The 24,088-nt window shown below is 46.1% G+C and overlaps 1 protein-coding gene across 3 annotated transcripts in view; it reads left to right on the forward strand.

The window, feature by feature from the left end:
- PCBD2 (pterin-4 alpha-carbinolamine dehydratase 2) overlaps positions 1 to 24,088 on the forward strand; it is an 820,621-nt gene that overhangs the window by 138,888 nt on the left and 657,645 nt on the right. For all 3 annotated transcript variants that reach the window (XM_069652577.1, XM_069652579.1, XM_069652580.1), the window contains exon 2: positions 19,061 to 19,192. In XM_069652577.1, coding sequence (XP_069508678.1) covers positions 19,061 to 19,192 — 132 coding nt within the window. The remainder of the gene's footprint in view (positions 1 to 19,060; positions 19,193 to 24,088) is intronic.

A 24,088-nucleotide genomic window follows, 5' to 3' on the forward strand; every position in this document is an offset into this window, starting at 1 on the left:
AAATATAGGTAAGGGAGTAAAGCAGGAGCGCATTCTAGACGCTGCTTTCTTTAACCTTTTTATCTCAGATATTGGAGAAAGCCTTCTTAAAGTCCATAACTCCCCCCCCCCCCCCCTCAGCTAGGTGCTTCATAGATCTTGTATCTGATTTATGCAGATGAGCTGGCTATCTTTGATACCACGTACGTAAGTATATGTAGAAGTGCAAGAGCTGTTTACGAATGTACTAGAGACAACCTGGTAATCAATATGGAGAAATCTAAATGTATGCATGTTGGGAAGGTCCTGAAAGATAAAGCGAGAATCGAGACTCTATGAAGATTGATGCATAGAGTTCAGAGTTATGGTTATCTTGGTTATAAGGGTGGATTTCACTTTAAGGAATCATCGGTATTTGAGAAACGACACTTGAGGGCCATCGCAACTATCATGTCCATAAGGAATTTTGTAAGTACCAGTGTTGGGTACCGCTTACCTGGCATTGTAACATTCTGTCGTCAGAAACTGATGACTAGGACTGCATATGCCACGGAGTGTTCCTACTCAGATTATGAAAAATGGGCCAGTATCCTAGAAGGTCATATTTGGCAATGCATTTTAGGTCTCCAAATGGCGACCCTGATACAAGCCATTAGAGTCGAGGTTGGTTTAACTTCGCTGAATATGTATATAAACATAAATAAAGGTTATCTATTTATTAAAATAATGTGTGTAGACAAGCAGTGGGTTCTCCTGCTGCTCAAGAGCGAAATGTTAAAGGGATCTTGCCGAGTGTTAACTAAATTTAGATCCAGCAATGAGAGTTTTTTTTCAGACAATGATGTTCTGTCCTGACTGGTCCGATGGGTTGGGCGCCTTAATTTACTCATTTAAAAAGAATGCCCTTGAGAGGGACTGCCAGAGAATCACAACTAAATAGAGGGGCTATCTTCTTTGTGCACATTGTCCAAATTGTACTTCCCTTATAGGAAACCACAAAAATATATATATCAGTTTCTTAGCCCGACATTTAGATGCATTTTCATGCTAATGCGATTAAACAAACTAGCCGTGATGGAAGTTAAAGGTGCCTGGTCGCATTTGCCTGATGAAGAGCGAAAGTGTAGTCTATGTGATGAACAAAAGGCAATTGAATCACTAAGACATGCGCTGACCTCGTGCAACTCTGTTAAAATATTATATTGGCTACTGCACACAATTTGCGGATGAGCTAGCCGACGTGCGTAAATGAACTGTGTTGGCTAAACTGTCCTTCGGATTGCAGCTTGAACAGATCGATTGCCCTTATAAAGGTTTGGCAAGCCTTTATCTATGAACTCAAAATAAGGCATGCAAGCTTCCCTCTGTTCTTGATTGTTAATCTGGTGTCCTGTTCTGGATTTTGATTGAAGTGTGGTTTCCTTTCCAGGTGGATTGTATTTGTTTTATATCTTTTAATGATCGAGTAATGAAATGCATTGTATTAATTATTCTTATATGTGTACAATTTTAATCTTTTGTTGTATTAACTTGTGTTATCTACTTTGTGAATAGAGCATGATGTACTGAAACACAAAAAGAAAATGGATTCAAAAGGTCATAGGGCCTCATCACAAGTTTGGCGTTATCCGGGCCCATATACCCCCGAGCGGTATTTGTGTTAACGGCGTGAGTTGTGGCGCAAACACCCCATCACAAGTTGGCGGGCACGTGCACACGGACCAGGGGCGTTAATGCATATAGCATTCAGTGGGGGAGTACTGGCTGCGTTACCGTCGGCGTCACGCGCTATTAGCGCAGCGGGAAATGTGTCATCACCGTAACGGGGAAAAAAACGTTGCCCATTTTGAAAATCACAATCCACCCAAAATCGGAGCTTCTGGAAGCCATCCACACCAACAACCCTCCAAAAATGTCTCAGGAGAATGTGAGGGGCAAGTCTGCCCTCGACACAGTGCGCAAACCTAAGACTCAGAACTGTGAGTACTGGTGGAGGAGGTCATTTCCCACCAGGATGATTTCTATGGCCCACTACAAGAAAAGACAGGCTCACATTGGCGTAAATACATCTGGACAGACATCAGCAGAAGGTCACTGCGGCGAGCCGTGTCCCCAGGGATGGAGAGGAGTGCCGCAAGCGATTCAACGTCCTGCGTGTCTGGGGCTTGCTGGCACAGCACAGGAGTGAGACCATGGCGATGTCACCCATTGAGGAAGTGGGAGGAGTGGAGGCAGGCACAGGCACCCATGAGGCTGGAGGTGAGTCACCACCCACCCCCCTACAAATAGCATTGTAAATAGGCCACCAGTGCATCTCCAGTGTGAATGTCTGACAGCCGGGCACTGTGAGTGGGTACGGTACGTGTGATCGACCACAGCACAGCCACCCACGACTGCAACCTTGAACCAGTGCACGTAGGCGACACCAGGGATCCAGAGTAGCGAGTAGGGCAACCATTGGACACATGCAAGCACCATAGCACACACATCCAATGCATGGGCACAGCAACATCAGATGGGCCTGTGTAGTACCAACCTCCCCTCACTGACTGCGGCATGCCAGCTGTGCATTTGCATCATATCCATGCAAATGCTATCCCAACAATTCTGAACTGTGCCCCCCCTTCCCACGTAGTATGCCTCAGTAATACCAACATCTTGAATACTGAACAGGTCAGGCCCAAGCATGATTGAAACTGTCCTTTACAACCCCTCCCACCCCGCCCTCACCGTAAACCTTGAAATGCATGAAAATAATTTGAAGTGCCCTGTCCTCATGCCATACCTGTTACGCTCACCTGATATCCCCGGGGGCGTCTGGAAGGCTCTGAGATCTAGAACCCTGGATTCAGAGTTGCCCAGTGCTGAATAATGAATCTTCAATTACAGAAGGGAGGATTTGTGAGAACTGTCTCTAACGGGTGAATTTCCCACCTGCCTCTGACCGATCCCCTTCCCTCTGAGTCTTTCTCACCTTAATTATTTGTAGGGTGAGCTATCCGTCCTGCGTTTCTTGTCCAGGGGGCGCTTGACGTTTAGTGGCGGTCTGTCCAAGTTGGTTCACTGGTGCAGTGCGCCTTCTTTGGATCCAGGCCTGCTGTGACCCCGAATCTGCTGGTAGGCAGGTAGGTTTGTTTAATGTAAGTCTTTGTTCTGTTTATGGTGGATTTCGTTAATGTCTTTATCTCCTTCTTTTCAGGCGTGAAGATCTTGCTGCCGATGTGCCGGATGGAGAGGCACGTGTTTGAGGTAAGTGAAAGCGCGAAGCGCGGCACCTTTACTGTCTACCGGTGTTCCCTTCTTCTTTACCCCCACAGGCCACTGTGGTGCTGCGAGTGGATGAAAGCACAATGAAAAAACTGTCCCCAGGAATCCTTTAAGGTAATTTGAGCGCTGTGCGGTTCGTAATATTGAAAGCGAGCCTGAGCCTGTCTCCTTTTCCTTTCCAGGAGGTTGCTGTGATGCTCCGGATGGAAGCACGGCTTGACGCGGTGGAATTCAGGTAAGACCGAAGGAATTTGATCTTTTGGAAGCGCGCGCTTTCTAATATTGTTTTTCCCTTTCTCGTTATTGCAGGTCGCGATGTTCGAGCAGCAGCTGTGGTAGTGGATCGCCGGTATTCCCCAAGCTAGTACTCACAGGTGCGTGATGTTTCTTCTTCTCTTGGCTTCCACAGATTGCAGCCCGGTTGAGATGCTGAATGCTGGATGCTGTGTTCTCAGGTAAAACAGAATAATCTTGTTCTTGTTCTTGCAGGATTACAGGAAGATGCTGAAGACCAGGAGCTGGACATGGTAAGCGTCACGCTGCTAGTTGCAGAATAACGCGAAGCGTGTTCTGCAGTCAGGGTGTGGTTTATATAGCCCAGGTAAAGTAGTTCAGGCCTGCCACACCCAAAACACTAGACCGCATGGCTTGGTTCTTAAGAACCAGGCTGTGTGGTCGCTTCCATGTTGGATTTAAAGGCCCATGTACTCAATTGAAAGTAATGGTAAGTATCTCCTTACAGCATATGAGCCTGGTGCCAGGTGCGCCAGGACTGGCTCCAGGAGCCTTTTTGCAGAAGTCTGGAGGCCTTAGAGTAACTGTGGGAGCTTGCTTGTGGCACAGCTTGTGGCCCCTGACAGTGGTCATGACAGCACTCCCTCCTAAGGCCCCTCTCATGGTATTCTTCCTGTCCGGTCCTGGTTTGGTGGGATTATTCCGGTGAAATTTCTTAATCAGACGTGGTGCATGGAAATGTTCACTTGGTTCCCATGTTCTGTCTTGAGGCCCATATCCTTTCCAATCCACTAAATAGTATAGTTTAGATCTGGTACGTTTTGAATCCAGGGTGTCCTTAACTTCGAATTCAGGCTCTCCATCAACTAGCACAGGCTTGGGTGGTGTTATGACTCGGGTTGGACAGGTTTTTATAAGTGATACATGGAATACCGGATGAATATGCATGATTGGTGGCAAGGCCAATTTGACGGCTACTGGATTTATCACAGATTTGATGGTATAGGGTCCTAGATATCTTGGAAGAAAGGTCCGGGTTCCTTTAATGGGCACATGTTTTGATGCTAGCCAGACTTTGTCGCCAATCTGGTAATCGGGAGCCTTCCTCCGGTGTTGGTCCGAAAATATTTTCTGTCTGTCTTTGGCTTGCTGTAATTGTTCATTTGCCTTTTTGAAGGCTTGGGTTATACTAGTGTGTAGCGTCTTTACCGCTGGCATTTCCAAGGTCGTGGGGGCGTCTAGTTCAGAGTTACATGGATATCTTCCATATATTGTGTAGAACAGGCTTTGTCCTGTGCTGGTGTGTATGGAGTTGTTGTACGCATATTCTGCTATCCATAATAAGTCCTTCTAACTCTCTTCCACCTGATGCAGCATGCAACGTAGATATTGTTCTAATGTCTGGTTTGTTCTTTCTGTTTGTCCATCCGTTTGAGGGTCATAGCTAGTGGGTAATCGAACATCGATTTGTGCCATTGTACAGCATTTCCTCCAGAAATTTGATTCAAATTGGCTTCCCCGATCTGAGATTAGGACTGAGGAGAAACCATGCAGTTGTCATGATTCCTGCCCCTTATGTCCCCAGCCCTCCAAGATGTCAGGCTGAAGCCAGGCCACGATCACCTGCATGGCCCTCAAGGGCCTCTCCATCCCGCCAAAGACCCACTTGGAGTCAGACTTGGCGCTTGTGGCACCAGACTCACTCACTCCTCTTAACATTGGGGATTGGACTTGTAGTGCATTGATGGGGACAATATGGATGCCCCCACATATTTTTGTTCCCAGAACTGCATGTGCGGTCTAGTCTTTTGAGTGTGGTTCAGCCCAGAGACACCTGGGATACCCAGAGACTATTTAAGCCACACCGAGGCTGAGAAACATGCTTTGCGTTTTCTGCACCTGCAACGTGACACTCACCGTGTTCGGATCGGTCTCCACTAGGCCTGCATCTTTCTTCTGCGCTCAGCTCTTGCAAGAACAAGAACACCATTAGGAACAACCTTACCTTGCGGTGCTTCTGTTCATCATTCATCGCTCCTTCTGTTCTGCGGGCATCTTCGGCTGTGTCATTCCCATCCCGGCACGCCGCTTCCTAAGGAAAAGGGAAAAGAAAAGAAAAAAAGGCATTAGTAAGCATTCTGCAAATGTTTGCTTATTTTTTAAATACTGTACGAGCTTCAAACGCTTACCTGAATCCCAGCCGCTCTGGGGGAACTCTGTCTCTGGAACTTCTCACCTTTCTGCAAGAGGGAAAAGACACTCCAGGTTAGCGTGGAAACATCTAGAGGCGCCGCATACCACGCTTACCCACCGCATTTGTTCTTCATAACCGGCATCCACGCTGAAAACGTTGAGGCACCGAAAAGACACAGAAAAATAACTCAGTTCAATGCAAATACAAAAGGGGTACATTGCGCATCGCGCTCTCACTCACCTTCAGCGCTACTCATCTCAGCAGCACGCTGCCATCCCTGGACGCCGGCCATCATCTAAGGAAGGAAAGGAACGAAGTTAGAGAACTGTTCAAAAGACTCATTATACTTACCTGTCGGACTCTTGCCAGTGAAGTAACTAGGCAGCAACAAGCCCGCATCAATCAACGCGCCCCTGCGCTGAAAGCAGGACGGAGAGCACACTATCCAAGAAAACAAGGTGAGCTGTGGAACAAAGGGAAGGGTTGGACCCCGGGGAAGAAGGGGATCAAGTACACAGAGACAATAGGGAGTTAAGCTCTACTAGTCCTGTGTTTCAGGCCCAGTCTCCAGTCGAATAGCCTCCAGGGAAGGGTTTGAGGTTGTAAGAGGTCAGAACAGTCCCCGTGGATACCAGGTGAGCGTTACAGCAGTTTTATGATCTGTCCGAGAAATACCTTTGCCAGACTAGTATGGTTAGTAAGTCCTGTGAACGGAATGAAATGTGCCATTTTAGAGAACAGACCTACCACCACCAAGATGGTATTAAAACTTTGAAAGGGTGGTAAGCACGTAATAAAATCACGAGAAAGAGTATGTCATGGTGCCGGTGGCATATACAATGGTTGTAGAAGGCCTTCTGGTTTTGTGATTTTTTCTGTGCACATACCCCACAGGATAGAATGAATTGAGCAATGTCCTTATGCCAGGTTGGCCACCAATAATTCAGCGTAACCTTGGCTTGAATCTTAGCAATTCCGGGATGGCCTTCGATCAGGGATCCGTGATAACCAGACATGACCAATTCTTGCAGATATTTATTTGATAGATATAGTTGTTCCCTGAAGTAGGGTAATCCATTCAGAACCGTGTGATGTTCATTTTGGGAATTCCATTTTTGCAAGATCTGAGGGTTCATTAAGGTTTGAATCTTATCTTGAAGTTCACTTAGAGTCTATGTGGTGGTGAGTCCCAGTAGTTTATCACTTGGGATGATGGCAACAGGGTCCAGGGTACTGTTAGTTTTTTCTTCAACACCCATACGAGACAAGGCATTAGCCTTCCCATTCCGAACTCACGGTCGGTATGTTATTACGTAATCACATTCTGCAAAGAATAAAGCCCACTGCAATTGTCGTGACAATTGAGGTTTTGCTGACTTTAGGTATTGAAGGTTTCGGTTATCTGTGATTACTTTGATGGTATGTCTGGCACCTACTAGACACTGCCGCCAGGCTTTGAAGGCTGATTTTATTGCCAACAATTCTTTGTCTGTAATTGCATAGTTAAGTTCTGGTGGTGATAATTTACGTGACCAAAAGGTCACGGGGTGTAATTGGCCTGTTTCTGGATCTCTTTGAGAGAGTACTGGTCCCATAGCTACGCTGAAAGCATCAGTTTCCACTGCATAGGGGAGGTCTGGGCAAGGATGTCGTAAAATTGGCACGGAGGTGAATCTTTTCTTGAAAAAAATATCTTTGAATTCCCGAGGTCACTCCCTCTTTTGGAATATAAAGAACTTTTTTTTTTCCTGTTGCAGTTTCACATTTTTATGCTGCAAGAGGTGTGGCTAACTAGCGTACCCCACTAACATGAGTATTCGCCCATTCTGAAAAAAAGCAGCCAAAGGACATATGGGCTGTCCCTTTGGGGAGACTCATTCTTGGTGTGGACAACATTTTCGGCTGTTCGTTTCATAGATTGCCTACCAGACTAGAGTCGGGATGCTCCTTGCTTGTGTGCTTACGTTAAGGGGCTCATGGTATTGGAAATTAACAATTCTGGAAACTGACTATCTTGTTCTCTTCGTAATGTAAGAAGATATAATGATTCACTGCTGGAAATAATCAAGGGCAGTGAGCTAGATATCTCGGGAGGATCAAGACGAATATTCAATAATATGAGAAGATATCAGAAATTTTGGCAGCACATGACGATACCCAGCAATAAGATTTTCCCACACACATACTTTTTGAGGAAAATCTCTTTAATAGTGAAGTGCAGAGCGACACTACTATTTTGTTTCCAGAATTCCTGCATAGAAGGTGCCAGATCAAACAATTCTGCACCAACTCGATTAAACATGACACAATTCACTTGAATAGTAAACGTATGTTGAGCAATGTTTTTGGTAAAAACTATTTTGGAAATGCGTGAATAATGTAGATCTATTTCAAGATCATGTCCAGGCAAACCCCATCCTGGAATCAACATGTACAACTTTCTATGCAAGCAAATTCTGCTCTGCATCTAATTCCGTTCCTTTATTTATTAAGGAATCATTGGGGAAATGGAGTTACTCCTTTTCTTGCTCAGCTAGTGAACAAAAAATGAGCACAGCCAACGTCTCTAGTGTTAGTTGTCATGATGGAATCTGTGGCCTGGTGCTTGAAGGTAATCCTGGTTTATGGGTGGCATTTTTATATCCACTATTCTTCAAAATCCCCTCCCTCTTTGTCTTGCATCATCATGGCATAAGTGCTTTATTGTACCCATCTATAAAAAAGGGAAACACACCAATGCTAACAACTATCGTCCTATAGCATTGCTGGACTCAACAAAGCTAATCTCTTTTGCTTGAGGAGCTTTAACACTGGGCTCTGGACTCTGGGAGGTTATCAAACATGCAACCAGGGTTCAGGAAAAGAATGTGTACAGCACTGAACAGCTTTATAGTAAGGATGCATTTGCCCCAAAATCAGGTCATTTGCATATACCCCAACTTATCTACTGTGATGAATCAAGGGTATTTGTCCTTTCTTCCCATGGGGGAGCCGTCCCCTTTGATGCTCGGGAGGTGAGCCCACTCTGCAAGACCCTCCCTAGGCGTCTGGGCAAGTGGGACCTTACTGGGAGAGACTGTCCATTATGGCACAAGGACTCCCGTTCCTGTGAGGAACTCCCTAGACCATCCACCATAGTGGCATTTTGGGACTATCCAATATGAAGGACATTATAAGATCCAGAGACTTTGAAGACAAAACTAAATTATTCCATTATGCACAAGGAGGAAGATCTGTCCCTTTAAGGCGAGACATACAGATAACTGAGACAATGTGAAGGCATCATGAAGCAAGACACAGACAACAGATTCAAAGTTCAAAGCAAAATGGTTTATTAAATCAAATGTCAGGATGGTAGAAGGCCTAACTTGCCCTATGCTGTGGTGGGATTTCCCTACCTAAACGAAACTAAGGAAAGTCCGAGTCAAAGGGCCTCATTACACGGATGGCGGTGAACCATGGCGCTATTAGCGCCATGGTTCATGCCGGTAAAATAACGGCACCGCCTTGGTGGCAAGGGGAATTACCGCCCAATTCCAAGGTTGGCGGGGCGGTAATTCCCCCTTCCACCATTGCCCTTCCCCATTACCATTTTTGCCCCATAGGGCTCTATGGGAATGGGGAAGGCGCTAATTACGGTACCGTAATTAGCAACAAAGTCCCTTTGCGGGTTGGTTTTTAACGCCTGCAAAAAGCAGGCGTTAAATTCCCCAACCCGCAAAGGGACCTCGTAGTAAGGCGGTAAGGATTTACCGGTACCGGTATTTTACCGGTACCGGTAAATCCTTACCGCCATCCGTGTAATGAGGCCCAAAGAGTTCAATTTAAGTCTGTCTGTGTCCAAAACCTATGCTTGCCCTCACAACTACCGCTTAATGATGTTTAGGGATGTCAATAATGGTGATAAACACAAAGTTCTGAGCTTGTTCCAGCTTTTAGCTTCCCTTTCAGCTCCCCTTCCCCAAGTTCAAGAAAGTTCTACAAAAGTCTTGGGATTGTTTTTTCCCAGATCAAAACAGTTCCACACAATCCTTGGGGTTCCCTTCCCCAAGTTCCAGGCAACACAGTTAAAATGAAAAAGGGTATTGAAGCTCCGTCCTTAAGGCAGTATTATCAGGTCATCAAATCTCAGGGTTCCCTTCTCCAAGATTTCAATGTTGCGACTGATATTTGTTTCAGTCTTTCAAAGTTCAACTCAAATGTATGTCCACTTGACCTTCCTTCTGGTTTGCCTTAACAGTTCACTCACAGTACTTCTTCTTGGTGTATTTCACAATGTCTTTGACTTAGGCGTAGTTATCAGACCACATGGTGTGCCGCCAATGACCTCTGCCTTAATGCCAGTAAGACTGAGATTCTACTCATCGGCACACCCACTTCCTCCTTCCCTGCAGTGCTCTGGCCAGCCTCTCTTGGCCCGCTTCCTGCTCCTACTTGCAAGGCAAAAAACCTTGGGGTCATCTTCGACTCCACACTCTCCTTCTCTCCTCATATAACTGACATCTCTAAGAAGTCTCACTACCAGCTGCACCTCCTCAGAGGTATTCTTCCCTTCCTCTCCTTCCCCCAGAAGCTCACGGTCTCCAGAGCCCTGGTTCTCTCGAAGCTGGACTACTGTAACAGCCTCTATCTTAATCTGCCTGCCTCTACTCTCCGCCCTCTGCAACTCATCCAGAACAGGACTGCGAGACTTGTCCTTGGCCTCAAGCCCAGGGACCGTATCTCTCCAGAATCTCTACACTGACTCCCTGTGGCTGCGAGGATTAAGTTCAAAACCCTCTGCATTGTCCACAAGGCCTTCTGGGGCCTGGGGCCTAAATACCTTCAACTCTCTCTTCCTAAATATCTTCCTTCCCGAGCCCTTCGCTCATCTGTCTCCAACTCCCTCAGGGTCAGCCGCTTCTCGAAGCAACGAGCTGGGGGTAGATCTCTCTCTGCGGCAGGGGCCTCCCTCTGGAACAGCCTTCCTGCCTCCCTGAAACTTGAGGAGAACCATCTTCGGTTCCGGAAGCACCTCAAAACCTTCCTCTTTGCTTCTGCTTTCTCTCTCCCTCTCCCCTGCTAATTCTTCATTGATACTGCACTGAACCTGCACCTGGGCCATTATCACCGACCTCGGTCCTTGGCCCAGCCACTCTCCACTTGCACTGCCTCCCTGGCAACCCCTGCACTGCGGGACTGTCTCTGCATCCCTTACAGCCCCCCCCTCCCAGCACTTGTCTGCACTTACCTTGCACTTGCCACCAGCTGGCCCTATTTATTTTTTTTTTTTTGTTCTACTTACCCTGTTCAGCACTTCCCCCTCTCCCCTTCCCCTTGCACGTTTTCCCTTCCCCCTACCCCTGCACTTGCGCGATCTGAATGGCACCTGGCCTAGTAGGATCGTTGTCTGTCTTTCCCCCCTGTTTCCCCCTCCCTGCCTCGTCGCGCCTTGAAACACTTGTGTATAGGCGCGTTACAAATGCCATATCATATCATATCATGGTCCACCCATCACAGGTCGCGCAACCAGGAACCCTCAGATCTCCAACACCCACAGGTTCTTCTGTACTTGTCCCTATGTACAGATGAGCATTCACTTAGCTTCTCTTTGTCGGCCTCTTGGCTTTGTGTGCAATTTCACACCCTACTGGCTTCTCCTGGTTAGCCTCTTGGCTTTGCCATAATGTTGTCACACACTTCTTGCCATTCTTTAGCCTTGCCTCACTCATAAAAGTTCACTTTGTTCTGGTCTTTTTCATGCCCCACCATTCTTTCACACTTGCGCCTTTTTTTCGTAAGTTGCTTTCAAAGTGGGCACTTTTCCGTTTAGCTTTCATCCGCTATTAGCTTTGCCCATAAACTTTTCATCCAGTTCGGTGTTCAATATATATAATTCAGCTTTGTTTCAAAGTTCATTCAGGTCGGTATTCAATTAGCTCTGTTTCAAGTATTCATTAATTTTGTGATTCAATATAGCTCATACAGCACTTAATTGTCTGTGCCTAGGCCTCTAGGAGTGCCCCGGTGTTGAGTGACTCTCCCCAACAGTCACCGGTCCTCTGTGTTCCTTTCCAGTGGATTTTCTTCTTCCTTTCTGCCTCTCAGGTTGGCAGGCCGGCCTCTGCGAGCCCTGCCCGCATTCCGGATGCTGTCCTCCACACGCCAGCGACTCCGCTACCTTGGCACAAATGCGGACGGCACCCTTTCTTCTTTCTTCCTTGCTCGCAGCTCTGGCTACTCTCTCTCCAACACGGAGGCTCGACACCTGTGGCAGCTTAACGGCCCAGCTCGTCCTGGGCTCCACAGGTCCTCTGGGGCTTTGGCCAGCATCCTGGCTTCCTCTCAGGTCCCATCATGACTGCCTCCTCACGAGAAGGGTTACCTACTGGTATCTCCCACACAGGGCTCCCTGTTGCTCCCCTTGCTACTCCTTTGGTCTCTTTATACACCTGCAACCACTTGACAGGTTGCAGGTGCAGACTCTCAATTGGGCTTGCCTGACTATAATTAAAGGAAAATGCCTGACCTTTTTAAAGCACTCCACAGGCATCTTCATCCCAGTACTAGAGTGGTGAAATCAGGTTTTAGTGTTCATCACTCCTAGTTGCCTCTTCCTCGTCCCAGTACTGTCGGAGGTAAAATGTGGGGACAGGAGAGGAGAGGTTTTACAATAGCATATAAAGACTGGGGCAGGGTTAGGTTGGTCTTCAATAGGGAAAGGGGGATACCATGTCTCGCCTGTGGTCACCGCACTCCTAATCCCCAAGGACCCTTGTAAAGACTGGAGGATGGTGTCTGTACTCCTGCTCTCTATATGGCAGAGTGGGAGCACAGAGGACCCCAGCCAAGATTCTCTATATGGTAGCTATGGATGAGCAATCAATGCTTAAGCTCTCAGGAGGTGATGCAGGCTGGTTCATAAGTACAGTATAGTCCCCAAGCACCCACAAAGGAATGTCCACATTATGTTAGTGAAAACACAGATCTTTAATTAAATAAGATTTCTATTATATACACACTCACAATAACACACTTTGTGCTCAAGTTAATCTAAAATGGTAAATATATACAGTTTCTATGTGGTACCACAATTGCACTGATTCCAATACAATGCATCAACTGTAGACAGTCCAAATAGCATACAAATCAATTAATAATGTGAACCAACAATAGGCATAGGAGTAAAGCAGGTTGGTTCAAACAACAGGCAGAATACTGGGCCGCCTACCGCCAGGTACAGTTCTGGATGAGGCTCCCCCCACCTGGGCAACCTGTAAATAAAGAGATAATACAAGCTCAGTCCATATATTGTTTATATGAGTCTTATTTCCTTCTAAAATAGTTCTACCACATGTACCTGGAATAGCAGAGTTCGACGTCGGTTCATTGCCGGTTCTTCTTGAGCGGCTCCCTTTAGGCAGGAGCCACAGATCGTCGAGATCTCTCGAAGAAAGGATGAACAAAGGTGTTGAGGCGGCAGCTTCGGTCCTGGTGATGCTCTTCGACGATCGATCGTGGACATCCTGCGAAGATGAGGCATGCTGGGCACCTCGACGATGATAGTTAGTTACTGCAAAGAGTCTATGAAGAACTTTGGCCCAGCAAGGCAGGAAACCCACCGTCCTTGGATTCAAAGTGTCTTAATCAGGTGGAGCGTCGCAGCCATGGTCGTCAGCGGCACAGCGTCAACCGGTCCCTGCTTCTGGGCAACACAGTTTTGGCGGGCCACCAGCGGTTGTAGCAAACTTGCGAACCCTGGCCGACGACGGTGGACGGAATGTCCGGTGCTTCTCTTCGTTCTCCTCGGCAGTCTCCGGTAGGCAGCCTGTCGAGGGTCTGACTTCCAAGGAGCTTCGGTGAAGGTTAGCGGTGCACGATGTTCCCTTGTAGCTCGGGGAGAGGTCTCCTAGCCAGGGCCTCTCTTGGATCATTTTCGACAGCACAACAGCTTTCGGATTGCGGTGAAGGTAACAGCAGTAAGCCTTCTTTTTCGGGCTCAGTCGAGATTAAGCATCGTTTCGACATCGGCTTCTGAACTATTTCTAGCAGTGAGAGGCCCCCAGATATACTGTTTGGACTCTCATTCATTCTGCTGGGTCACACTCAGGCAACCAATCACTCAGAAGGGCATTCAGCAGGCAGGCAGCCAATCATGATTCATCTATGTGGTTAACTTCTCCACATGAATAACAGGAGCTCTCAACATCTAATGATGCTGGGCAAGAAAAGGGACTCTCACTCCTTCTCTTCATAATGTTTACCTCGGGATCACTATCTTCAGAACCATCGAATTACTCTAGTTCTTACGAGATTTAGTATTTTTGGGGTGGATGGTATTTGTTTCTTTTTGTCAAAATGGAAATCTCCCATGTCTTCTCCATCTGTGGACACATCTCTAGATTAGACGCAGAGGTCATTGGCAACAAAGGGTTTGGTTCTCTCTTCACTAATTATTTCTTCCTAGATGGTAAAGAGGTAAAGACAGGGGATCCTTCTTAATGAAAGGACACTGTTGTATTGAATCGCCCATTTCCCTACAGGGGTTTCGATCTGCGGTGGAAAGCACCCAATCTTCTATTTTGATTCCCAATGGAGAGGAGGATTCAAAGGAGGTTATTTCTTGATGTCCTTCTCTCCTACTGTACTTACCCCCATTTGGATATTCATTGATGGATTCAGTGGGGATGTCTAAGTCTCGGGGTGGTACTAGGGTTGGAAGTTCCTTGCTCATAGGTTTTTAGGTTTTGCAACCAAATGATGAAAAGTGGGTTGAACTTCCACTTTTGACTCACCCATTTTAAGGTCTGCGGGGAAGGCTGTGATATAATTATCTCCTACTTTAAAGGGAAAGTCCAGTCAAAAATGTTATTTAAAAAATAGATAGGCAACATTAAAAAAAAAATACTAGCACTTTTTTTTTTAAACTTCGTATGTAAAATTTTGAGCTATTCAAGCTCAAAATTCGCAAAAGCAAGCACATGGGCGCATCCATTTTGTGAAATGGATGCCGCCTGTGCTGGCTTTTGCTTTTGCGGCACTAATGAAGGAAAAGCCAGCCAGCTGTAGTAAACAAAAGCTACCGCTGGGTGGCTTTTCCTTCATTGGTGCTGTACGCGGAGGACGGGGACCGGAGACCAGAGCAGGAAAGCTGCAGCTGAATCTCGGTAAGTGCTATTTATTTTATTTTTTTAAATAAGCACTCGCTGCGTTTTTTTTTCTACGTTTTCCGGGCTGGAGGAGCCCGGAAATCTTAGACATAAAACCGTAGCTTTAAAAACGTTGTATTTATGTTTGCGGTCGCTTTTGAAGCGACCGCAAACATAAATACAACGTTGTGTTTGAAAACGCTGCGGTTTTTCTTTCCAAGTTTCTCAGGCTCCTCCGGCTCGGAGGAGCCTGAGAAACTCGGAAAGAAAAACTGCAGCGTTTTCAAACACAACCGCGTTGTGTTTCTGCCTGCTGTGGCTATCACTTTGGGTCTCCGGTGCTCCACCAGGGGAGCACCGGAGACCCAAAGTGAAAGCCAAGGCAGGCAGAAACACAACGCGGTTGTGTTTACATGCCGCGGTGTTTCTGCCTACAGCTGATTTCCCATTTGGGGCTCTCGGGCTCCCCACGGTGGGTCCGAGAGCCCCAAATGGGAAATGCTAAATGCTGCAGTGTTTCTGCCTAAATCTGATTTCCCATTTGGGGCTCTCAGGCTCCCCACGGGGGGCCCGAGAGCCCCAAATGGGAAATGCTAAATGCTGCAGTGTTTCTGCCTAAATCTGTTTTCAAAAGCGACCACAAACATAAATACATTTTTAAAGCTGCGGTTTTATTTCTAAGTTTTCCGGGCTCCTCCAGCCCAGAAAACTTAGAAAAAAAAACGCAGCTAGTGCTTATTTTTTTTTTTAAATAAATAGTACTTACCGAGATTCAGCTGCAGCTTTCCTACTCTGGTCTCCGGTCCCCGTCCTCCGCGTACAGCACCAATGAAGGAAAAGCCACCCAGCGGTAGCTTTTGTTTACTACAGCTGGCTGGCTATTCCTTCATTAGTGCCGCAAAAGCCAGCACAGGCGGGCATCCATTTCACAAAATGGATGCGCCCATGTGCTTGCTTTTGCGAATTTTGAGCTTGAATAGCTCAACATTTTACATAGGAAGTTTTTTAAAAAAAAGTGCTAGTGTTTTTTTTTTTTTTTAATGTTGCCTATCTATTTTTTAAATAACATTTTCTACTGGACTATCCCTTTAAGTGGAGTGACCTTTCCCCTCAATGTTTGTTTGTTTTATTTTTTATAGTGCGCACCAGACCTGAAAGTATCAGGGCGCAGAAGGAACTACAAGTACATTTTCAGCTTGGTTACAGTGCTGTACAAATACATACAGGTTCAAGACACAATACAAGTCATTTACAGCTGTTGGTCTTCCAGAGAGTTTAATTCTTATCTGGATCCCTCATCCCCTCTATTTTCTGGATTTTACAAATATTTTCTGGGCTTGTCTGGTGAAGTTTTTCTTCTATAGCTTTGTAGACAAGGCATCCCATCAAGTCACCCTTTTGGATTTTAATTGGGTTGGAGGAAAAATTCAATTATACAAAATCTAGTCTTATTTTCAAACGAGAACAGAGGCAATATTTTCAAGTCTTTCTTTCTGTCTGTAACCATGTTAGACGGAGGCTCCACCCAGAGGTCTAAGGACCTTTTCTCTAGCTGGGAATACCCCTTCCTGGGGACAGAACAGATGATGGCTATTCCACTGTTTTTCATATAGGAAGAATGGCCTGGGCCACTAAAGGATGAAAGGTTATTCCCATCCTTGGACTGAGAAGGGTTTGGGTCCCACACTTTTCCGACCTTCTCGAGTCTGGTGTTCTTGATTCAACGGAGTGGAACCGCTCAGACTCTAACCTTTGAGACACAGACTTGCTGGGAAAATTAAGATTGGTTGTCTCAACTCTCTCAAAGTTATTCTCAAGGTTCGAGACCCCATTGGCTAACTCTCCTGGCGGTGTGAATTCCTCCCAGTTGTTATTTGGGTTCATTTAGAAGTGTGGGGTAAGGGAATAGAATAGTGGGGGGAAGGGAGTAGTGTGTGGGAAGGGAGTAGTGGGGGGAAGGGAGTAGAAGTGTGGGGGAGGGGAGTACGAGTGTGGGGGAGGGGTGTAGAAATGGGGAGTACAGGAGCAGTGTGGAGGAGATAGTAGCAGCAAAGAGGGACTAGTAGTTGTTGGAGGAAGAGTAACATCAAAGGGTGGGGTCAAGACGTAGGAGGAGTGAAACATCCAAGGAACAGAAAAAGGGTTGGGAGAGCAGTGAAGAGAGGCAGGGAAGTGAGATGGAACAATTAGAGTAGAAAGGAAGAGGTGCGCGTGAGCATGCTAGAAAAATCCTCAATCAAACTAGCTTAATTGCAAGGCGCCATTCCAATCCCCATTAGAACACAACCCATTGGATAGAGAAGGGCAGTTAGAAAGTCTAACGGGGAGCCTTAAATAGAAAAGGTTGTTCTGCTGTAATGGCCTGACCACCAGGAAAAGACTACTTTAGATTGTAGGGGTTAACCATCCGGGATGAGGGATGCCTGATTTATGGTGAAGGGTCAGTGTATGACATGAGAAAGTAGCACTGCCCTAGGGCCAGCAAAGAAAACAGTAAAAACTCACTAATCATCTCTGAGACTTGTGGTGATTCTTTTGCCATCTGTGACACGGTGTGGAGAAGTAACCCAATACCAGGGCACACAATAATAGAGGCTATTATAGCTTGGTGTCAGAAGGTTGGTTCTCGCATATCAAGTACTGTAAGCAGGTGTGTGATGGGCTTGAGATGTGCTTAAGTGGAGGCCGGCAAAAAGCCATTTGCCAAACCAGCTTGGCCGTTGTCAGAAACAGACTGATTTATGGGGATGTGTGTGAGATCTGGAAGCACTGGAACAGACCTGCAGTAGTAACCAAATAAAGATTTCGACCTCTGCGTTTCCATCCATTTCAGAGAAAATGTGTTTTCCCTCTTTCAACCCAGGATCGGAGTCTAAGCCATGTCGTGGTTAGAAGGCTAATAATATTGAAATGTCATGCCTCTTCCCTTGAGATTTCTTTGAGAGCAACGCCAATCTCTATTTGCTGTAAGTAGGCACGAATTTGAAGAAGTTTAAAAAATCTGATATTTAGTAAACTGCCATAATCGTCCTTAATTTGGCAAAAAAACAAATGGTGGTATCATTCAAAAGCTGACCCAAGAACTGGAGTACTGAAGGACCCAAAGAGGTAGACACTCTTATGGAAAACCTGTTGGGAAGACCATCATCAAACCAGAGGTGTTAATATGGATAAAAAATGAAGAAGCGACACCCGATTACACATCCGCGCCTCGTATGTGGGTAGATTTCTTGATGCAGTAGCTTTTTGAAAATCTTCGAGTCGCCAGCTGTTGTCACCATTCAGCCTCACTTCAATTTAGAAGAATTGAATGTGTATCCGAATGGACCTGGAGACCCCAGAAAAGCACCTCAAGCAATTAATCTGAGTTACTTGGGTATACTCCTGGAAGTTAGGATCGACCTTTGGCCTATTTATTAAGAGTTTTCTCAGCCTTTGTTGTTGCACAGAAGGCCAGAGATTAGGGACTTGAATTTACTGAGGTTGGATAGGGTGAGGCACAAAGACGTACTGCAACATTAGAAGCAGTCACCCTAACAACATTAGTACACCCAGGTGTAAATGGAAGGAGGAGGGAACACCCTTGTTTCTTGGTCCAGCTAATGCTCATGTGTCTGTGTGCATTTCACCTGTAACCCAGCTTGTGTCTCTGACTGCGCTGAAACTTCCATGCAGCACCACTCCCTACCAATGTAGTGCATTGCACCAGTATCCATACCTTTTTATTCAAAGTGGGTGTGTTGCCAACTATTAAAATGTACCCAATTAACAAACACTTCACCCAGTACAATTAAGAAGGCAGCGTTCCAGTGATTTGCAAAATTGCACAAGAAAACAGCAAGGACTACATCTAGCCGTCTGTTTGTTGTTGATAGATTTGAGTTCATGCCTCGCTTCTAAAATGGTATGTTCTGCTCATGGCCGCGCCTCTCAGTTCAGCTGATAGGCTATTAGTTTGAGTCTTTGCTCATGCCAGACCGCTCTGCATTCGCCAGCTCATTGTACCTCCATTAAATCCAGAGATTGGTTCACGGTTTAGAGGCTTGGATCTTGAACCCTCCATGTCAATTAACAGCTTTCAGTGGATTACCTTTAGTGTACATTGCACGGAGCCAATCTAATGTTAGAGAATCACCTCGTTGGGGGTGTCCTAATATAGGTAATCTGTATATTGTTTAAATATCCGCCCCTTGAATAAACCGTTGTGATTTATTGTTGGGTAATTTTGTAAACGTTCTTTGTTTTTTTTGCAATGCAGACTTCCGAGGCCCACTGGTTGACAACCGAGGAAAGAGCCCAAGTTTTAAGCGACCTCAAAACTTCCGGATGGGTCGAATTATCTCAAAGAGATGCCATTTACAAAGAGTTCCTCTTCAAAACATTTAACCAGGTGAGTGTGTGCACTTGCTCCCCCACGCTCATAATTGTGCTGCGACACCAATCTTTACTGTTTTCAATGTAATTGACATCTTTCGTTCGTGAAATCGCGCGTCTAGGTGCCCCCTGTCAGGGCGTTAGGCACTACAGTAACATACTTTGTATGTATGTGCAAATAGGCACGTTTCTGGCCGGTACACCACACTGAGCCTTAAAGGTGAGATGTGAGCAATCCACCCGGCTTTCTGGCACTGATAAGATTGTTTGGGGTTGCCTCTATTCTTTCATGTTCGGGGCAAGTGACAAGGAAAGGACAACTATAACAAAAGTTCGGCTTCAGTTGATGTCGCAGGCCAGGGATGTATGCCAGTTTTTAGCAGTGTAAACATTGCAGAGGCTGCATACCTTGTTACAAGAGTAATGCCTTATGCGTTCTTAAGGCATATATGTTGTATGCAGTATAGTTGTATACGATGCACATTTTTCACACAAGAAAGCACTTGCTTTGGTTATTTTAGGCAGTGGTTTCTAAAATGTAAGATTAGTCTTCAATTGGTGCATATAGGCTAACCTCAATCGAAAGTTGAAAGTGCAGTAATATCATGCCACTTAATGAATGGGAGTGTTCCGCAGATTGGGCTATTCCAACGCATGGGGCACCTTCCTGTTCCCTATGCTTTGTGCAGCATAGGCACTTGTTTTAATTAGCATTAGCCATTGTTGTAATGAGCACTAAAAGGCATAACTGACACCAGACACACAGTTAAGTCTTTAGACAGCCTCCTCGCTGGTTATGGCACAAGCCCCGTCTGCCACATATCTGTGATCCAAGACTTGCCTCCCGAAGGACTGTGACCCGACCCAAGACACTTAACGCCTTATCTTCCGGACCACCACTTTTTGCAGCACCTGCCTCGGACGCCAGGCCGCCTTTGCACTATATCTTAGTGTTCATTCAAAAGTGCCCCTGGGGGAATTCATGTTGTTCATCCTCGGGTCTTAAAATCCCAAACCTTCAAGGACTGGAGCTAAAATAGTAAACGGGTTAAAGGACTAACGTTTCGGAGATGTTTTCCATTTACTCTTTTCACTCCAATTTTAGATTTTTTTTTAATTCAGCCAAGATATGCCCATGGTGTACCAAATCTCACAGGAGGACTAGTGAGAGAACATCTAGATACTGTGCAGCCACTCTTTGACTCCATGCATAAACCACCGTATCATGCCATGCAAATCGAGGATGGGCTTCTGTAAATCCAGCTTTTAATCTCCATGCGGGCATCTTTTTTCTGTGTAAGACTCCTGAGTTCGCATGCTCATCCCTGGTGTGTGATTTTAACTTTTAACTTGCCCTTAGCACCCCTGGGTATTACCTCAGGGAGCCTGGCCATTACCACCTGGTACTGCCCTCATTGCCGACTTTTATTGATTAATCAGTAAATGGTTGCTGAGAAATAATCAGGCCTAGTCAATGGTTGCTGACATCATAATTAGGCCTCGTAAATTAGAGGCCTGTCAATCTAGTCCTTCCCTCATGCTGTGGGTTGAAGTCTGAGCCCTCAGATTTACTAGACTTTCCAGTTTCAGCCTGCCACATGTGCGCAACGCATCCACCCTAAACCTGCTCCCAGACCCGGTGCTCCATTCTCTCTGGATCCCCTACACTTAGTGTTTCTCCCCACTCCTTGTCTCCACCAACCCCAGTAAGTTTAGTCAACCTAACTCATGACCTGTTCTTGCTGCACACCTCCCTTGACCGTTGATCTATAGACGGGACTACTAGTGGTTCCCTACCCTATTTTTATGGCAGTTATCATCTTCATTATTTTTTTACTTGTGAAACGACCTGCACTCTCTTTGCATGCCATTGCTCATCTAAAAAATCGGGTCTATTAGTAAAATGCCCGACTTCTGAAAGCTGTAACACACTTGCAGGGCGTCTTTCCCGTTTAGCAACGTATTTGTTATATGCCCTGGCTTCACATGGGCCTTTAATTTGGTCTCCAATCCGTTCCTGCCTGGTAAAGGCCCTCTTTTCCACTGTTATTGCTTAAGTCGAGACAAATGCGTGCAACAAAGTTAACCTGTAGCATCTCTGCCATTCTAACTACTTGTTCATTCTGAGGAAACGGATCAAAAGTTCTAACCGGAGGTTTATTTTGCTAAAAACCTCAAGCAAAATGAAGCCTTGCCCTGTCATCTCTGATTTTCTGACAGAGGCTTGCCTTTTTCTGTTGTGACCTATTTCCTATAGCCCAGAGCCAGTCTCCAAAGAGCAATCTCCAGAGGCGTTTACCCCAATACTAGCCCAAAAAGGACCGATTTGAGGGGCCTATCACCTAAGAACAGTAAAACGAACGACTGGCTCCAAAATGTTACACCCAGGAGTCCTTTGAGTGCCAATTGCAGGAAATCGTAATGGCTTGAGTAGAAAGGCAGAAGTGGCACATCCTTACCGCCTGGGCCTACTCAGTTATGTAAGGAACACAGAGTCTATATATTGAACATTATTTTAAGCTGAAGCAAAAGCCATCGGTTCTGCCAAAGCTGACATGGGATGTGTGACTGGTATTAAAGACTTCCAGAAATCCTGTTTTTGTGAAGTCTTTCTCTTTCTGAGAAAACTATGGAGGCCTGACTATGATGGTGAAGGATCTCGAATAGCGATTGCAGCAGGTAAATATCCCTTTTTTCTTAGAGGTGCTATATTTCTTAAGTTGTTCCTTGGGTCTTTGGGACACTAAGGAAGGAGAGACAGAACACAACAACATAGAATTGGCAACCAGGTTTATTTGTACAACTTAATTTAAGAGGTAAATAAAGTAGGGACAACGGAATCGGCATAAATCAAATGAAGCCTAGCTCTCTTGGATAGGCGCTTAACCAACAATAATTTTGCCTTCCTGTCGGAACGTTTACTCCTGGTTAATCACGACGTAAGGGGGAGGTGTGAGTGAGCCTATGAGAAGGGTGCAAAAAACAAGAGGACGTTTCTAAAGGGTACAATGAGAGTAAAAAGTGGGGGAAAACAGTCCAGTGAAAACATAAGCTATATTTACCCAGTTTCCGGAGTTCAATCAATAGTCTCGAAAAAGGATCCCGAGTGTCCACCCAGTACGATGTTCAATTAGTCACTCATAACCCCAGGGAGGTTTAGACTGCCACGTCGGATTTGCTTGAACTGTTTCACGTCTGTCTTCTGGTGGTGACTGGTATGTGTCTTACATTGTGCCCTTGGCCTTTAGTGACGAATTTACTGTGGGCCACATGTCTCATGACGCCTCTCCCTGGCAGGAGTGAAGGTCAGGAAGGCGTTCTCTGGGCACATCTTGTAGCTCCCTTCCCCCAACTTGCCCTACAGGTTTACATTCTGTGCTGGATAGGTGTTCTCCGCACCAGGTACTTCTGGGTAGTATTTTTAAGCCTCAATATCTGGATCTTAGTGTATTCTGCATTTCCTGGGCTGCCTTTTCAAATGTCCACCCAGTAAGTGCGGCCTAAATGAGCAAATACCACAAAAGGAAGTGTCCTGGAAGATGGCAGGCGTAGGGGAGCAGATAATTTTGTGTGGGGAACAGAGGATTGGGGGAGTGGATCAGGGGATGGGGGAAGAGAGTATGGGGGAGCAGTACAAAGGGTAATTCGGGGTGTGTGAAAACCCCAATGGAATGAAAATACTACCAGCATGGTAGCAGGTGAGTGTGGGGAGCAACAGGGGGTGTTTGCTGTGTGTGTGGAGTTGGTGTGGAATACCAGCACAAAGCGGCTTCTGGGGGGTGCAACCCCCCAAAGGGAAATAATCATGTTCTTTGTGGAGGTCGATTTGGAACGTCCAAAACAGAGCAGTCATTTGGAGGAGAAGACTACAATGGGCGGGATTAAGACATAGAACCAGGTTTAGCACTGCAAGCTTCTTGAGCTATGACGGTGGGGCTTGCAGGTTTCACCTGAATCTGGGCAATTAACTCAGCTGCATTTCTGAGAGCTCTCAATCAATGACTTGCTCATTCCACACTCTATGCACTGTTTTGTGTAAGGCTTACTTAGCCTTACTTCTGCCCTAATCCTGCCCTTTCTCACTATAGGGCCCAGTTGTCGTTCTCGAAGTAGCCGGCCTACGCTGCCGGACAAGCAAAGGTTGCTCTGCCTTTGACTCCGTCTCTCACTCCTTTCTGTAAATCGGATGCCTGCCTTTGGAACGGTGTCCAAACTCCTGCAACCTTCAGAGGCTTCAGACTCCTTATTGTGGGGTTTCTAATGGCAAGATTGGTGTAATGTCCCGATTTACAGGTCGATTTCCCCATCCAGATTGGTATTGGTCCCTTGTGATTGTGTCCACCTCATATGCATCTATACATGTCTTTCCTCTCGTTGGAAAAGTTGTAGAGAATTGCCTGATTTTGGAGGTCGGCCCATGCCCCGAGCCCTGTGGTCAGACTTTATAAAAATCCTGTACACTGTTTTGGTCTCTGCCAATACGGTTATGATGACCCCTGCATTCCTCAGAGGTGTTTCTGTACACAAGCATGTTCCGAAGGCTGGAGGAGCAGTCTTGCGCTATTCACGAGCATGCTCAAGGTAGTTAATTTGCAAAGAGTTCTTTTTTTTTTTTAACCACAAGCACCAGTCCGCGATTGCCTTTGGGTATCATGAGCTGGTGTATGCTTTGTCATGGCTCCTGATTCATTTGCGCACAGGGGCTAGACTGTTGCATTGAGAATGGTCTGTGGGCTGCCTTAGTTTGTGGCCCCGTGCCAATGACTCTTTCCCACACTGTGTTATTTCTCTCCGGCCTGGACCTTTACTGGCACCTTCATGATTGGTCACTTGGCTCACTTGGGTACTTTCCACAACTTCATGGACATACTACAGGGAGGACTGAGGAATCTCTGGGGATTGCTGCACGTAG

The sequence above is a fragment of the Ambystoma mexicanum genome, chromosome 3p (assembly GCF_040938575.1).
Source record: "Ambystoma mexicanum isolate Mex_15411 chromosome 3p, UKY_AmexF1_1, whole genome shotgun sequence".
NCBI classification, from domain to species: domain Eukaryota; kingdom Metazoa; phylum Chordata; class Amphibia; order Caudata; family Ambystomatidae; genus Ambystoma; species Ambystoma mexicanum.